Source organism: Centroberyx gerrardi, chromosome 14 (assembly GCF_048128805.1).
Source record: "Centroberyx gerrardi isolate f3 chromosome 14, fCenGer3.hap1.cur.20231027, whole genome shotgun sequence".
NCBI lineage: Eukaryota > Metazoa > Chordata > Actinopteri > Beryciformes > Berycidae > Centroberyx > Centroberyx gerrardi.
The window spans coordinates 22,231,522-22,249,780 of NC_136010.1; the positions used below are offsets into that span (position 1 = coordinate 22,231,522).

At 41.5% G+C, this 18,259-nt stretch overlaps 2 protein-coding genes across 2 annotated transcripts; both read left to right on the top strand.

Moving 5' to 3' along the window:
* Nucleotides 1-1,011: 1,011 nt before the first annotated feature.
* On the top strand, nucleotides 1,012-1,956 carry LOC139924445 (uncharacterized). Its single transcript, XM_078288035.1, has one exon. It carries the CDS (start codon nucleotides 1,012-1,014, stop codon nucleotides 1,954-1,956), a length of 945 nt encoding a protein of 314 aa, XP_078144161.1.
* Nucleotides 1,957-8,032: 6,076 nt separating this feature from the next.
* On the top strand, nucleotides 8,033-13,690 carry LOC139920436 (uncharacterized). The gene is made up of 5 exons (XM_078288404.1): nucleotides 8,033-8,051; nucleotides 9,060-9,083; nucleotides 9,652-10,002; nucleotides 10,915-11,232; nucleotides 13,295-13,690. Exons 3-5 carry the CDS (start codon nucleotides 9,711-9,713, stop codon nucleotides 13,549-13,551), a joined length of 867 nt encoding a protein of 288 aa, XP_078144530.1. The 5' UTR covers nucleotides 8,033-8,051; nucleotides 9,060-9,083; nucleotides 9,652-9,710; the 3' UTR covers nucleotides 13,552-13,690.
* Nucleotides 13,691-18,259: the final 4,569 nt, after the last annotated feature.

Below are 18,259 nucleotides of genomic sequence, written 5' to 3' on the forward strand. Positions count from 1 at the left end.
CATGACCAACAATACTAGAGAACCACCAGTACCTTCAAGGTCTATCTAGCGTCAGACCAAGACCTTCAGGATCTGACCAAATCTGTAAGATTACGCCAAGAATTTACATAAATACACAGACTTACAATGGAGACACAGGCATTAGACACATGTAGCAAAGGTGTAACATTGGCATAAAGTCTTTCATTTAGGTGTAGTGTACATGTAGCATTCACTTCCTGTAAGACTGTAAATAATGGCTGTGCCACACCTATGCCACACTAGTTTTATTTTGTACATGTTCATGTGTTTAGCTGTTAATACTAGAAACATCTGACATATGCACCATAGACTGTAGAAAATAATGAAAAAAAGTGACTGACTTTCGACTGGCCTGTGTGAAGAAGTGGGATTTCTCAGTACCAAAATGTTTCATTTTTGGAGCCAGAGTTTGCGTGCTAGAGTAAATGGGTGGAGCGACTGGAGGCAGCCTGCAGGAAAAGCCAGCCCATATTGCCTTATATGATCATGAAGTACGCCCCAATATATACTGGAGCTGCTGTCACTGCCTAGAATGGGATTATGCAGACACTCCGCCTTATATGCTTTGAAATTCATGCAAATATATTCCTAATGGTAGAATTAGAATTAGAATAATTAGACTTATTAAAAAAATCATCATAAGGGGATGCTGACACATTTATGCGTTCATGCAAATAGAAAGACCAACTCCTAAAAAGTGTCATTATTATTATCCCACTTTTCACCTAAAAACTCTGATTAGGAGGGAAGAGAACTTCAACCAAAAGCCACATGCACTTTTCCCACAAGATTGCAGTTCAGGGACACCAAAAAAGAGACGGACTTGCCATGACCTCAAATTTGGCAGAATGTCCCATTTTGAGACAGAATATCGTACATTTGTTGTTTTGCTGCCAGTGGCATATGCTCCGTTCTCATACAGTGGCTCCCGGAGTCATGTATATAAAGAAATGGACTGAGCCTCGTAGACAAGTGAATGAAGAGATCAGAATGAAGAGTGTGGTAGTTCTGCCGGTGCTGTTCTGTCTTTGTGGGACATGGGCTCAGGGAGAGAGTGGAGCAGCTCAAGAGAATGACTTCTTCCAACCGGGGAACAGCAGCGAAGGGAGAGAAAGCCGTGTGAAAGAGGTGAAGACTGAAACCGATGCCACAGAGACGACCCACAAACAGACAGACCACCAGACAACAGCCACAATCCCTGACATCTGGGCAGAGCTGAAGGAGCTGAGAGACATGGTGGTGGAGCAGAGGGTGGAGCTGAGGAACATGGGGGAGAAGGTGGACGAACAGAGAACAGAGCTGAGGTTCACCCAGAGTAAGCTGGAGGAACTGGGGAGAGAAAACACAGCCCTGGTGTCCAGGATGACAGCCAGTGAGAATGAGCTGAGCGCCACAAAGACTGACCTGCAGCTGCACAAGAGCAAAGTAGAGGAGCTGGAAAGGGAGAACGCAGCACTGCTGTCAGCCATGGAGGCCAGAATGAGCTCCAGTGAAAGCCAGCTGGAGGAGCTGCAGAGAGAGCGCACACACAAGGTGGCCTTCTCTGTTGGTTTGACAGACTCAGGGCTAGTCGGACCCTTCAATACTGAAACCACTCTGATCTACAGAAAAGTCTTCTCCAACCTCGGCCAAGCTTACAATCCTACAACAGGTATCTTCACAGCTCCAGTGAGAGGACTGTACTACTTCAGTTTCGCTGCTTTTGATTTCCATTATACTGGAACACTTGGTTTAACCCTGTACCATAATGACAAGAGAGCGATGCACAGCGGGATTTATAACCATGATGGAAGTAATGAGTATGTCTCTAATGCGCTGATCCTTCAGCTGGAGGAGAGTGATGTGGTGTACATGCGTCTTCCTCGAGGGTATCAACTCTCTGATGATACTAACAACCCCAACATATTCACTGGCTTCCTGCTCTTATCTTTGTAAGAGAAATGCTGTGATAACCTCAGATGGAAGTTCATAAAATAAAGGTTTCTCACATACATTAACATGTGCTTTTTTTCCCCCAAAACACTTTATATTAGCATGAGTGCTTACCTTGTAAACATGCATAGATCCAGGGAATCAAACCCTTAACTCTGGCACCGTTAGTGTCATGCTATTGTTATGACCCAGTGAGGGTCATGTATGCTGGCATGTTCTGTGGTATGTATGTATATTGGCATATTCTGTTTTCTCTCTCTCTCTCTCCCTCTCTGTGCCCTCTCTGGAGTGTGGGTAATTGCTTGCAGGTGGGGGTTTTACTATTGGATGAACCAGGTGATTGGAGGGGTGTGTCCTGTGTGCTGATTGGCCTGTGGATGACAGCTCCAGGGATATAAGGCCAGAGGCCAGTGTTGATTTTGTAACCAAACTCCAGTAACTTGTATGCAGTTGCAGTATTTAAGGACTCTGAGTTATCTATAAATACCTATTCCAGTGGCAGCTCCAGGTTTGTAGGGGTGGGTAGCCTTTTTGTTTAAGTACTGTTTTCTCATGTTTTGGTTCAGGGAGTTAGGTTAGTTACCTATGTCTTTTTGTTTCTCTTTATTTGGATAGGTAAGTTAGACCTGGTTTTGTATTCCTTTTGTTTATTGTTTTAGCTATGCCCACCCTGAAGCAAAAAGAAACCGGAGAATAAACCTGCTACTTTTGAATGTTATACAGTTTTCTGGTCTTCCTTGGGAGTGGGGAAAAGTGGAATCACACTCTTTTCAGTTGTGTCCAGTTCCCCTAGGCTGGGCATAACGCTATATTCACCATTTATGTTTTGTGTATATTCACATAGAGACTGACCATAATAACTTTCTTGACATCCTGTAACTCCAAATACAGGTCTTTTTGTCTTTGAACAAACCGCTATCTTTACAGTTTCAAAATACACACTCAAATATGCAGAGTTTGGCATTTATAAAGACCTCTGTCAGTCATTTTAGAAGTGTTAAATAACCGTCCAATCCCGTGCTTGAGTTTTTAGAGGTGGGATTACCCTTTGTTTTTGTTTTTGTTTTTTTTATTGGGCATTTAGGTATTGATGTGTGTTTGAGTGCAAAAATTAAGTCTGTCACCCAACAATTTTCTTTTGCATATTGCATTGAATGATTAATTGTGAACTCGCACTAAAAAACATTAAACTTTGCCTTGTGGCTTTAAATCCTGGAACCAGTGTTTGTGTCTCTACCCATAAGCCATTCCTCAATATTTTATCATGACACTTAATCTGTTGGACAGATTCAGCTGATTCTAACAGAGGGAATAAACAAAGAGCCTGCTGTCACTGAAAAACCTCATAACTCCAACGTCAGTGATTTTTATCATTTGACCTGAATTGCACGTTAACATGGTCATTCGTAAGTTCAGCAAGTGGAATGACACTAGGGACAATTCAACCTATTCAAAACCTATATCAAAACTGACCCAGTGTGAGTGTGAAGGCTTTCTATGTAGCAACACTGTCTCTTCAGCACAAACCCAGTGCATGAAGAGGTTTGACAGATATCAACATTTTACAAATTGTAGCTTAAGCATTAAAGTCAATTCCTTGTTTTAAAAAGAACTAGTTCAAAAACAAAGTAGGAAATGCAGGATGATGACACCACCCATCTCTCAGTTCCTAATTGCTACATGCAAGTGGATGGTCTATTTCCTGTAGATGATAACCATACGGGTCACTGGCTTGGATACCGCATCAGCCTCACAGATTTTGTATTACACATCAGTAAAGCAGAGTTGCATTATTGACGATGATAAAGCATGATGTCTGAGTCATAACCATAAGGGCTGTGATAATTTGCCAGCAAACATGGCCAACAGTATTTTGTCATGTTACTTTTGTTCCCTCTATATCTCAGTGTGTCACCCCGTTTTCATCCAGTTTGTAAATCCTGATCCTAATCCGACAAGTCCTCCAACCAATACAACCACATAGGTCGTTTGTTCCTACCCTCTAATACGACCCACAGGAGCGTTTCCAACGTGATCTCACAAAAATACGTGAAATGAAAACAACTTGGGTTATGGTTATGGTTAGGCAACTAAAACAACTTGGTTAAGGTTAGGAAAATGGTTTGGTCAGGGTTAAATTTGGAAACGATGGGAATCAAACCCCGGTCGCCGACATTGAAGGCAAACGTTCTACGCCCATCCGCCATCCCCGACCACACCGGCCTTATTTTCCACCGTGTTATTTCAATGTTGAGAGAGAAACGTGACAGTCACGTGACGTGGACGCAGACCAACGTAGCACATTGTCGTTATTTACACGACCGCTAGAGTTGCTTAACTTTAAAACGTAACTATAGGTTGTAATAAGCTGCTTGTACAAATGACCTATGGGGTCGTTTTTTGGGGGAGGACAGGCTCTCCTAATCCCTGTTGAAGACAATATTGCCAGTTACCATGCATACTATGTACACACACGGGCTCATGTGCTTGCTGACACACACACACACACACAGATCCTTACAGGCCTTTGGGGATACACTCGAGGGTCAGGCTGTGGCCCCTGAGGGCCAGTACAGAGGTATGGGGACCAGGGTGACGGAAAAAGTGGGGTTCTCTATGGCGGGCTACATCATTACCTGGAGAGAGAGTGAGAGAGACAGAGACAGAGAGACAGAGAGAGAGAGAAATAAAGGATAACAGCAACACTGTTGGTGAGCTATTAGATGCATGGGGGTTCAGCTGCCTGTTAAAGGAATACAGTGAGTTTTGGGGAAATTGGCCCGTTGGTCAACTAACCTGTTAAGAGAGAATCAGGCAAGAAAGAAAGAAGAAAACAATATACACTAAACTCTAATACATAAATTGTCAAATAATGTCATGGCAGAAAGTGAGCTGGGCTTGACTCACATATAATATTAACTGTATGTGTGTGTGTGTGTGTCTGGATGAGACAGTCGAACAGAGAGAGAGAGAGAGAGAGAGAGAGAAGGGGGGGGGCAAAAAGGATAAAGGAGGAATAAAAAATGGGGAAAGCATCAGCTCTCAGTGCTGCATTCATTAGTTTGAGTGGAAATGGTCTGCAATGCAGCGGAGTGATGCAAAACCGTCTGACGGGGCTCTCAGCTGGAATGATGGACACAAACAAATCCTCACACACAGACAAAGACACTCAGATTCAATGATTTATGGAGAACGACGTGCAGACAGAGAAGCAGGCAGACAGAAAGACAGACTGGAAGACCAACAGAAAGATGGGCAGAGTAAGTGTCTGTCTGCCTGGCTGTCCAACTGATAGACTGAACAGAAGAGACACAGAAATACAAACTAGAGACAGACTCACTCTTGTCCATCCAGTGGAAGACAGTGGGGATCGAGCTTTTAGGAGGGTCGCAGGGCAGAATCATGCTGTCTCCCTCGTCAGCTTTCTTATGTATTTTTTCCTGCCTTGGAGGGTGCGGTCGAGCTGAAACACACACACACAAACAAAGGAACAAGTGACTCAACTGAGAACATTATATAGTATAAGATTACTGCAGTATATCTATGTACTGTAGTAAACCAGGTGAGTTTCCTCTACTATATCTCCCTCTCAGCCTTCCTACTGTTTCAAAAAAGACAGAAAAGTGCTAAGGGTAGAAAACAAAAACAACAACAGTGCCAATTATATAACATTATCTGTGTTTAACTTACAGCATTCTGAGTAATAGTCTTGCTCAGAAAGGCAGTAGATGATACAGCAAGATGCTACAGTGAAAGAGTGCTGCCTTCTCAAGAGCTTGCTCTGCATTTTTCTATATCCATTCTGTGTATATGGAGCGGTGAAGGGTTTCATTTACCGCATACAATATTTATTGCCATTGCTTCACAGTTGCTGTAACGCTATTGAAAGGAGGGAGTGATGTTATTGGGAGATGGTGGAACTCTTTGGTCTGGTACTGATAATAACGGCAGGAGGAGAGGAAGGGAAAAGCGTAATCTTTTGTCAGACAGTTCAACAATTATTGATAATCACCAGGGGAATGAAAGGAGAGTTTTGGCATCAGTTCATTCTACATTATCATGAGATTCTGCATTAAGTGTACTTTTCCAGCTCCAATCATTTATATTTCAAGTCCAAAGAGTCACTACAATTTAAAATAATAATTGAAAAAATTTCCAATTGAAAAAATAGTGATTTTCCCCCTTAGCTAGTTCATGAAAACTTTTATATTTTGTTCGAAACACCCGGCCTCTGGTAGGTCTTTCCCAGGAAAAATCCTCTCACATACAGAAGTGATGTGCTTTACGTTTCCAGCAGCAGCAACAGCACCAAAGATGGAGATAAAATGTCACTTCTTCCTTTCAATAGCTTTAACAAAATTGCAAAACAAAGCAATGTACTGTCTACAGTCTATATGAAACCTTTGAACTGGTGTCACTGTGACAGTGTCTGTTCTAACGAGTGTGTGTTTATAGCCAGTCAGTTCATTGCAGGCTAAGTGGAGTCAGGTAAATCACTGACTTCCCTGCAACGCTCTACGCTTGGCAACCCCAGGCACCCGGAGGACTGACTGACATCACAGCTCTGTCTCCAGGCAATGGTTACCACGGTAACAAGAGATGAGTGGCCCCAGCCAACCTCACTGAGTCATAGAAGCATGTCTGTGTGTGTGTGTGTGTGTGTGAGAGAGAGAGAGAGAGAGAGAGGAGGGAGAGTGTGTGTGTATCTCACTGTACAAAGTGCGTCCTTCATGAGCTTTGTCACCACAATGACGCATATGAATCAGCGCGGGTGAAGATGGCTTGTATTTGTATATGTGTGTGTGTGTGTGTGTGTGTGTGTGTGTTTGAGTGTGACTGTGTGACTGTATGTGTATGAATGATGAATGTACGTATGTAGGCCTATACTGTAAGTGCGCATGTACGCGCATGTACGTGTGTGTGTATGTGTATGACTGAGTGTGTTTGAATGTAACTGTCTAAGTGTCTATGTGCATATATTTGGGTATGCATGTGACTGTGAGTGTGCGTCTGTGTGTAAATGCTACTGTATGTGTGAGTGTGTGTATCTATGACTGTGTGTGTGTGTGTGTGTGTGTGACTCACGCTCGGTGATGAGCTTTATGGTGTGTGTCATGGCGGTCCCCAGCGTGTTGGAGGCGTAGCAGCGGTAGGAGCCTTGGTAATCGCTGAGAGGCTCCTCCCCCTCGGCTCGCAAAGAGCCGGACGCCTTACGCTCCGGACCGAACGCCTCCCCATCCTTCACCCAGCGGAAACTACAGAGAGAGAGAGAGAGAGAAGGAGAGAGAGAGAGAGAGAGAGAGAGAAAGAAAGAGAGAGAGAGAGACAGAGAGAGAGAGAGAGAGAGAGAGAGAGAGAGAGAGAGAGAGAGAGAGAGAGAGAGGATTTTGTTATTGTGGTGATTTTATTAGAAGAACATTTATTGCCATGCCAACAGAAAGACCAGAGGAAGGAAGTGGCCGAACTGCCAGACGCACACACATCTTGTTTGTCCATTGTGTTTATCCACTCTCTCTATCACATACTGCATGCACACACACACACACACACACACACACACACACACCTTGCTGTGGAAACGACACACAAGTCTAGCCAGTGTACGTACATGGGTGTCGGGTTGCCGTTGGACTCGCAGACTGATTTCTTCTCGAGAAAAGGCAGTGTATGATGTCGGCATCTCTGTCAGCACTGGATGGAGGCTGTGAACACACACACACACACACACACACACACACACACACACACACACACACATACATCCTGGGCGATTTAATTACTTCACATTTTAAGTCCTTTTCATGTGGTGTTTCCATTATTTTGTCCATCCCTCTATGTCAATGGCCTGCCTGTTGAAATGAAACAAACAGGAGAAAATATGAGGCCATGAACTTTGGTTATTGTGCTGCAGCTAGTGTCATACTTTCTGTTTCTCACACATACACACACACACACACACACACACATCCTGGGCGGGCAGTCATTTCAGTTTCAGTTCTGCATATATTCCACTGTATGAGTTTGAGTTAACAGTTGAGCTGAGTGCACACTGCATAACGCACCTCCTATAAACCAAGCAACATCACTCAACGCCCGAGGTAAGTGACCACAATGTGTTTATACATATATATACTACAATAATGCTATATGGTATATATTGTAATTGCTAAGGTATTGTAAGGGTCCCATGTGGATGGTAGTTCCTACACAGTATGTATCTACAATGGTTTTTTGATTAAAGTGATATCTCACTTTGGCTTTTGAGATGCAAACCTCCATAGAGGTTCAGGAACAGTCGATCTTTAACATTAGCTGTGCTGGGGATCTGCTGTCACTACTGTTTTCCCCACTTAATATAATTATTTACAAAGAGGAAAAATTACTTCTTGAACAGTTCAATCCAGGACACAGCATGAATTTATTATTTACAGCATGCATTTTGAAAAAAAATAAATCAAATTGACTACCAATGAAATTTAAAAAATGAGGTTAAGCGACCGTGAACACAACATTTAGAAGTAGACCAGAAACTGTCATGTACATTACATCCAGATAGTTTAATGTTCAGCTGTTGTGAAATCTCACCCAAAGACAAAAAAAAAAAAACATAATTGAGAGGAGGGAACATTTGTTTAGATGCTTGGCAAAAAGATGTAGAAGCACTATGAACATCCTGTGTACAGCAGTGCATACTTTCCTCAAAGAAATATTATGTATAGTGTGTTAATGACTTCCTAGAAAGAGCACATAAGAGAGAGACTATTCCCTGAACTTTAACAAACTGCTGACTTCTATAACTGATAGCTGAAAGCTGCACAGCCCATCAAGGCAACGATGCATCGCCTTCAAGTTAATGAGTAGAGCTCCTTGAGGAGACAATCAAACCAAATAATGCCAGTATTCAGATACTTATGGACTGTTGCAGTCGGAGTACTTTCCCAACATGTGAAAAAAATCTGAACATCATTTGACACTAGAGCAATGGATTTTAATTGTGGATCTTACATTATTTATGTAAGTTACTATGAAATTTGAAAAAAAAATCAACTTGACTACCAAGCCGAATGAAAAAGGTTTTGTGCATAATTTGTTGCTTTTCTTTTCAGATAGACAAGCTACTGAAGCTGAAGGTAAGTAAATAAAACACAGCTAGAGGTAAAGTGACTGTGAACACAACATTTAGAAATAACCAGAAACTGTCATGTACGTTACATCCAGATAGTTTACAAATCCAGTACAATGATTTCAACTCAGTCATGAGTTGTGTTTGAGTTTGATGTTGATTTCTAACACAATGAGCATCATTTATTTTATTTTTTTTTTTACAGTTTTTGATGGTTAGATGGTACAAAGCTTGTAGGACTGAGTGAGAGCTGAACCTTCCACTGCAGACAATTTTTCTATCTTTGGGGAACAAATATCAGTGTTGGAACTCAGCAACAATGGAAGCACAGAGATTTTGGCTAGTTTGGCAAGCAGCCTCCTGGCTATTGTCTGACAGACTATGGGACACCCGATTAACTATGCATACTGTCGACCAATCAGTCATTAGAGTGTCATTCAAGTAGAATTTCTACTGAACTACAGGCTGTTTGGTTGAAATGAGACAGTTAAAACAACAAGAAGAGAGACAACATGGATACTTCCTTCTCTAGTCATCTTTGAGCTGAAATATAATATCTTACTTTCTCTTTGCAGACAAGGCAGTTGCACAAGTAGGTGCAGATGTGTCTGTTGGTGCAGCTGGTGCACTGGAGATGAGTAACAACTTTGACCGGCCCCCTAAGGCTTTTTGTAAAAGACCCTACGCGGAGACAAAATCATATGCCCATGGATTTGAGAATAAACCTGGGAAGCGCCTTCCCAAGGCAGGGTGGTCCGGCTCTGCAGGAGTGGGCCACGCTCGAGCTGAATGCAGCATTTTTGACGCTGAGACCAAAGGGGCCAACGTAAGCGCAGAAATTGAAGCCTCCCCCTCGACTCTCCGAGCATCCGGCAAAGCAGATCTGGGCAGTGTTTCATTCAGTGCTGGTCCAGTGAAAGGAAACGGTGGGTCTGTCAGCGGACACAGGGGTTGGTGTTAATGCGACAGGTGCAGAGGCAAAGGTACTGGGCACAGGCTTCTCTATTGGTCGGAAAATGTCTGTTTCTTTGTTCCCCAAGTTGAACCTACATTTGTGCAAATATTAAAGTCTCACTCAAAGACAGAAACAAGTGTGACGATACATAATGGAGTGGAGGAAACAGTTGTTGAGATGCTTGGTCTATTACATTACAAATGCAACAAGGGGTTTATCTATTTTCTATAACAGGACGTTTTTCCTTAGGACATTTCTGAGGCATTTCTGACAGTTATTCTTTTAACATGGTCCAAGAAAGCTAAGGTTTAGGTTTTTAGCTCATGCTCTTTCTTCCCTCACATAAATTAGACTGGAACAGCCCTTGGTTTGTGTGCTACCTTGCATCCTGCTGTTTGGGATAGCCTATGACAAATAAGGGTGGAAAATGTCAGGATACAAGGGAAAAGCTGGAAAAGTGGTGATTTGGTGAATCATAGTAGTGCTTTCTTAAGCGCATTGTATAAACATTTCTTAGACGATGGGTTTTAGGAATCCCAAAAAACAAAATAAACAAAATTAAAAAAAAAAAAACAAGAGAGGAGTCTTTGCCCTTTGACCTGGCCTGCAGTTACTGTATAGCACTGCTTCTCCTTCACATGGGTTCCAGTGGGACAGGGACAAAGGAAACGTGGCATTTGAAAGCCTTGATTGATAGCAAGCTGTCATCTGACTTGCTGTCAACACTGAGTTTATCAGAATATCATAATTTTAAAAGTAGAATTTCTACTGAACTACAGGCTGTTTGGTTGAAATGAGACAGTTAAAACAAGAAGAGAGACAACATGGATACTTCCTTCTCTTGTCATCTTTGAGCTGAAATATAATGCCTTTCTCTTTGCAGCCCATGCAGTTGTACAAGCAGTTGCAGAGGTGTCTTTTGAACCACTGGAGATGATTAACACCTTTGACCGGCCCGCTAAGGCTTGTTATAAAAGACGCTACGTGGAGATCGACTCATATGAGAATAAACCTGGGAAGCGCTTTGCAGGACTGTCTGTTTCTGCAGGAGTGGGCGACGTTCAAGCTGAATGGAGTATTTTTGAAGCTGAGGTCAAAGGGCCCAAGGCAAGCGCAGGAATTGAAGTCTCTCCTGGGTCTCTCCGTGTGTCTGCCAAAGGAAAGGTGGGCAGTGCTTCAGCCAGTGCTGGTCCGTTGAAAGGTAAGGTGGGTCTGTCAGCGGACACAGGGGTTGGTGTTGGTGTGACAGGTGTAGAGGCAAAGGTACTGGACACAGGCTTCTCTATTGGTTGGAAAATGTCTGTTTCTTTGTTCCTCCAAGTTGAACCTACATTTGTGCAAATATTAAAGTCTCACTCAAAGACAGAAACAAGTGTGAGGACACATGATGGAGAGGAGGGAACAGTTGTTGAGATGCTTGGTCTATTCATTACATTACAAATGCAACAAGGGATTTATCTATTTTCCATAACAGGACGTTTTTTCCTTAGTAAATTTACAGACAGTTACATACAGAGGCATACAGTTGTAACTGAGTAACTATTTTTTAAACAAAAGTGGGCAGGCAACCTTTTTCAATCTTGATCGCTTAAGACAGCACAGTGATGAACAGGATTCAAAGTAAGAATACATGTGACAATGTAGTGTCAAGCAGACTCAAATCTGTGCATTCACAGTTCATGGATAATCACCCACTGGGTTCAGATGTTAGTCCACTGAATCAATGAGGCACCGCAGTCACCAGTAAAATGAGGATTATGTATGTATGAAATTATGCTGGAAAGGGTCATTCTGTTAACATGGTCCAAGAAAGATAAGGGCTGCATTCGGTTTCACGTAAAATGCTTTCTTCTGGATGTTGTCCTCCCTTGAATTGAGGGGGGAATCCCCAAAATGCCAGGATGAAGAATGGCTGACGAAGTGGAATTCGGGACCAACCTGTTTAACAAGGGAGCGCTTATTGTCCCTTGTTCCCTCGTTTTTCCTCACTTCTACAAAGGGTAGAAATTGCACAATCCACCGCTCTGCTCTGTTACTGAATCCATGCTGAATGTAACAGAACATGTTTGATAGAAATGGTGCATGTCTTATAAATATAAGCTGATTTGGCAACTTCCAGTTTCAAGTTTTCATAATGCTGCACCATTCAAAAGTGGGCAGGTTGTCAAAAGATGCAGCATTATATATTAATATATATATTAATAATATTTCAATAGCCTAACCCAATATCCTCAAAAAGGCTTTATTTGACTTTTAGTTGCAGTTGCTTCTGAGAGTAAATGAATGGAAGCAGAATTTATGTCATTATCTCAAGATAACACATTTGGTTTCCTGAAATCACGACAAAATCTTCTCATTATCTCGAGATAAAGTAATGGACAGAGTAATCATGTCGTTATCTCAAGAAAACAACACTTTGTTTTCCTGTGATAATGAATGAATTTATATTGTTCCTCAAGATTTCCAACTCTGCTGCATCACACTTGACATGATGGCATGCTGACTCCCTGAAGATGCCCTGAACACTAATATGTAGGCCAACTTCAACATTGGGGTTTTGAATAATTTGCTTTCCTTTTAGGATGTTAGTTCCAAGTAGAAAATGATCACAATATTTCAAGAAAACTATTTTTGTTATCCCGAGATAATGAGCAAATTATCTTGAGATCTCAGGGGGAACAAATGAGAATTTTCTCATTATCTCAGGGGTATAAAATGTGTTATCTCAAGATAATGACATAAATAACTCAATATCTTGAGAAAACAAAGAAAATGTACTTGTCATCACAGGAATACGCCGTGAATAGTGTATAAAGACGTCCTCAATGGGCTTCCATATGAACGTATCGGACTTCCTTACTGTATAAAGTTGCAAGGGCTGTTCAGGTCTGACTTGTGTTGATCCCTTGCCTTATATGGAAGGCTGTTGGGGCAAAATACGCATTGCAAAATACTTGTCAACACAAGCATTTATTACCTCTAGGCACAATAAACAAAAAACACGTTGAGGATCAAAAACACGTGTTCAGAAAGCACCTGACAGGCTACTTAATGTTTTCCTGTGCTTTGTGGTATGCTGTGGAAGATTATGTTTTGCATTTTGACCAAGCGATTCTCCTTTGTGGGATCAATAAAGTATCTATCTATCTGCAATGCAATAAGCAAATTTTATCGTAAAATTGTTTTGTCATTCAAATAATGTCCATTGTTGAATCCACAATAAACTGGTGCTGATTCTTGTTTTTGAATTCTTGTTTTTGAAGCTGAGGTCAAAGGGCCCAACGGAAGCACAGGAATTGAAGCCTCTCCTGGGTCTGTCAGAGCGTTTGCCAAAGGAGAGCTGGCCAGTGCTTCAGCCACTGTTGGTCTGCTGAAGGCTAAAGTGGGTCTGGCAGTGGACACAGGTGTTGGTGTTGGTGTGACAGGTGTAGAGGCAAAGGTACTGGGCACAGGCTTCTCTATTGGTCGGAAAATGTGCGTTTCTTTGCTCGGCAATGAGATTAACTTCAGTTTCTGGTAGACACTGTCTGGTTTTGTGTCAAATACATTCCCTTATTTTATCTGCGCTTTGTACTTTTTTCTATTTCAACCATAAAACCTTGGTTCCAATTTTCCAATGTTGTGCAGTATTTGTATGTCTACACTGGACAATAAATTTCGGCAGTGATTAACAATGATTCTTCTGTGTTTTACTGACATCACCACACAACACATTTTGATCCTTAAGCTCCAAAAAAAACTCTTGGCATGAAGAAATAACAGTTGAGTAGATAATCAAACTCATCTGAGGTTTATTATCATCTGGATTAGTTTACAAAACAACCAACTTGGAGTGCATAAAGTACTGCAAAGCTTTGAGTAACGCACTTTCTAACAGTCTCTCATACACACACTCTCTCTCTCTCTCTCTCTCACTCACACACACACACACTCACACAAAGCTGTCATAGTGGTGTTCATGATCCATACCAATGGATCAATACCATCAATACCATAAATACATGGGCAGTCACACACAGACACACAGTTTTCATCGTTTTCTCTTAATTAGAGGCAGTAAATGATAATCACCTGTGGTCTGCATCAACCTAATTTTTCATGGGGCCACACACACACACACACGTTATAAGTCTCAGGGCTGCATGCGGATGGCTCCGTCCAGTCTGATGACCTCTCCGTTGATCATGGGGTTCTCGGCCAGTGATGTCACCAGGTGGGCGAACTCGGCGGGGTCTCCCAGGCGCGAGGGGAAGGGCACCTGGCGGGCGAGGAAGGAGCGCACCTTCTCTGGAAGACCAGCCAGGAGAGGAGTGGAGAACAGACCTGGACAGGGAAGAACATAAACTTGGACACTGAGGCTTTGTGAGACTGACAAACCAGGGTTAAGCCCAAAGTTAACTCGCTAACCCACTAATCTGACTTCATGAGACCGGCCCCTAATCCTAATTGTAACCCTAAACCCAAGACCAGACCCTAAACTAAACCCTTGAAGAAGTGAGGATCGGACAAATTGACGTCACTACACAAACATGTCCTCACTCCTCACAGTCTAAAACTGTTTCTCACAAGGATGGAAGTACAAGCACACACACGCACACACCAGTCATGACATAGGCCTCAATGTCTCTGTGTGCTGATGTCGCCCCCTAAAGGAGTCTCTCTGAACAGCACTTCACTCTGCATGCTGTTAAAGCTGTTTGAAAACAATTACAACACAAATATCTGCTCAGTACTTCATTAAACTACCTGCAGACAACGTCACCATCAACATCTGTATTGTGTGATTCAACAGCACCAACCCAAACACAAGGCACGATTGGCCTATTGTGATTGTATGTGCCTAATGTGTTCATTCTGTATCCCTGCACACTGTATTGCACTGGTTCTGTTTTGTGAAATAATGTGGATGAATTCACAGCATAAGCCAAGTGTTCAGGTTTCCATTTGGCTCCTAGTTTCATCTGAACTCTTTGTTTCTCTTTGTGGAGCCAGCAGTGCATCTCTTCTCTTTATTATTGCTGTGTGCTGATTTCTTTGTTTTGCTCCTTTTATTTTTTAACACTTTGTAACATTGATAAGAAAAGTGATATACATATAGTTTGTCTTATCATCCCATTTGTTTGTTTTATCTCTACGAAACAAGATTCACACATTTGAATCTAAATAATACAAAAAACATACAGTAACACTTCATGAGGACACATTCAGTTGAATCAAAAGGTTTTTCACTTTCAGCTGGTCAGTATGAAGCCAGGAATTCATTTTCTTCATCTAAGTAAAAGACTGTAAGGCCTAAAACGTACCCAAAGTTTTTACTTTTGCTTTTTATTTGAAGGAGGGGAGGTCAGGAGGTCAGAAGGAAATGTGTGTAGTCCAGTGGAAACTACCTTGGATAAACATCTCTATACAAAACAAGGTCAAACCTACTTTCACTTTTTCTCTTCACTTTCACATTTGCTCACTTCTCTCCTCTGTTTAGCTTTTTTGTAACAGAAGTTTTTCAGAGAATCACAGATGAACGTTGGCAAGCAAACCAGAAAGTAGAGCCTACCAGATATAAAACATTTGAAAGCTTTTACTTTCGACAACATTTTATGGTAAAATCCAATAACACAAGAAAAGCCTGTGCAGCGCAGCCCTGCGCACGTCTTTACTCTTTGTCTTGTGGTGTTTATTACAGCACTGGTCCTCTTCTGTGAAATAGTCTGGATGAATTCAGATCATTTTGATCTCAACTCTTTGTTTCTCAGTAATTTGACTCTTCAACTCATATAGAAGCTGAACAGGATGTGATGACTTGAAACAAGGTGACTTCAGACTAGTTTTAAATAGAAGGTACAGAGGGTGGACAGAATAATAGAAACACCTAACATCTTATGAATATCAAGTATCTGATAAGGAGCAGAGCCACCGTTTCTTCAGAACAGCTTCAGGTTTGTTTGTTTTTTTTTTTTTTTAAAGGGCTGAAAGAGGTGGAAATCTACTTTGAACTCTGCACTTCATAAATGTCCATAAAGGTTCAGCATGGTGCTCATTCTGCGACCGTATGCGTACCTTAATCACAAAACTGTATAGCAGAAAATATTACAATCAACTATTGAGACACACACAAGTTGTTCAAGTGAATGAACCAGAGACGTGAGTTCCAGTAGAAAAATATTCAATTTGGTTTATTTTCATTAAAACCAGACTTGTTTATTTTATTAAAAATCACCAATCATTAAGGGAAGAGGGGCAGAAGGCCCAGACCCATCAGAGTAAAAGGGGCTCTCAGAACTCAGTGCACAACAAAACAATCTACACAGTGATTTTATGAGTTATAGTGATTCAATGTGTGATAATTAAACTAAACACTGATGCCGTCTCCGACCCACACCAGTGGACCAGTAGAGAATGATTGCATATAGTAACTTGCTGTAAGTACAGATAAAAATGGCCGCCGCTTCGACCATCCAGGAATGTTGATTTGAAAGGGAAAGACTGTTCTATCCATTCAAGTTCTGTGCTGCAAACATACCATAAGTGTAGTGGCAAGTCCTTAAATTGGGCTTCTGCTCAGACCACCAGTTCAGAAACTACAGGCTGCTTGCTTAAAGTGCATTACACACAACCAGCCTTCACCAAACAATGCAGCTTCCAAGTGGCTAGCCAGAAACAGGCAGATTTATACTCTCTCATTAGCTCACAGGTGACAGTGATTACCTAACGAGCAGGTCCTACCTGCCACAATTACATTCCAGGTTTTGTGCCCCTTACACCTTGTTATGCATCTTTGTGCGTTGGCCTTGGATACAAGTGGTTTCCGAACGGCACCCCCATCATAAATACCAGCTTTGTGAAACTCACAACATGCAGTATTTGTTGAGACTGTGTCACAGAGGTTGATTGAGCTCAGTTGTAATTTTTGAGGCTGTAGTTTAGTGATGTTTAGCAGATAACCTGTTAAGTGTCCATCTATCCCTGTCTGTGAGCTTCCACTTGTGACAACTGTTGCTCTTTGCTGATGCAGTTTGTCTGTGCTCGGCATATGATGGCAGGATTTTTGAGACTGATCCCCTTGCCACATTAAATCATTTTGCAGTTTTTGTGACTGAAGCACCTGCATGTCAGGCACCGACTGTTTGGTCTCTTTGGATCTCTGTCAGTTGTTTCATGTTGCTTTGGAAACTCAAATAAAACTGGTGACTGACATAATGCTAATTGGCTTTCAACTTAATGTGACTTGCCTGTGTAGCTGCCTTTGTAATTGTGATTTAATTGCTTAAAATTTTAAGTCTTTTCATGTGGTGTTTCCATTATTCTGTCCACCCTCTTGAATCTTGAAGTAATACATGATTTTGTGCTCTCTAGTTTTTCTTTTGTATATTTTTTCTTGTTATTTTAATTAGCTTAAGTATTACTTTGTTCTTAGTATAACAAATGCATAGATTATATATTATTTTTACAAACTTTCCATTACAAAATAGAATGGCACCTCTTTATAGAATGTACTCCAGTTGATGCTACAGGAACCAGCTGCAGTAAAGGCTTCAGTGTGCTTTACTGTATGTGACTTGCCTGTGTAGCTGCCTTTGTAATTGTGATTTGATTGCTTCACATTTTAAGTCCTTTTCATGTCGTTGTTTTTATCCATCACCGCGATGTGAATTACACAGGTAACTACACAGCCAGCAGGATGCAGCAGCAATCCATGGCGCTTGATTAGCCAACTAAGGGTGTGTAGAAGGGACAAAATAACATGTGATTAACACGCGATAAAAAAAACACGTTATATATCTGAAATTAATCACATGCGATTAACGCGTTAACGCTGACAGCCCTAGTTTATACACATATATACTACAATAATGCTATATGGTATATATTGTAATTGTTAAGGTCTATTATGAGGGTCCCATGTGGATGGTTGTGCCTACACATGTGTATCTACAATGGTTTTTTGATTAAAGTGATATCTCACTTTGGCTTTTGAGGATGCAAACCTCCATAGAGGTTCAGGAACAGTCGGTCTTTAACATTAGCTGTGCTGGGGATCAGCTGCTACTTTTTCCCCACTTCTCAATATAATTATCTACAGAAGCAAAATTACTTCTTGAACAGTTCAATCCAGGACACAGCATGAAGAAATCTGAGTCTCATTTTCCTTGTTTTCCATGTTAGAAATCTAACTTAGATGAGGTTTTCAAAGCACTGCTTTGTTAATGACGTTGTTGACCATTCTTGGACTC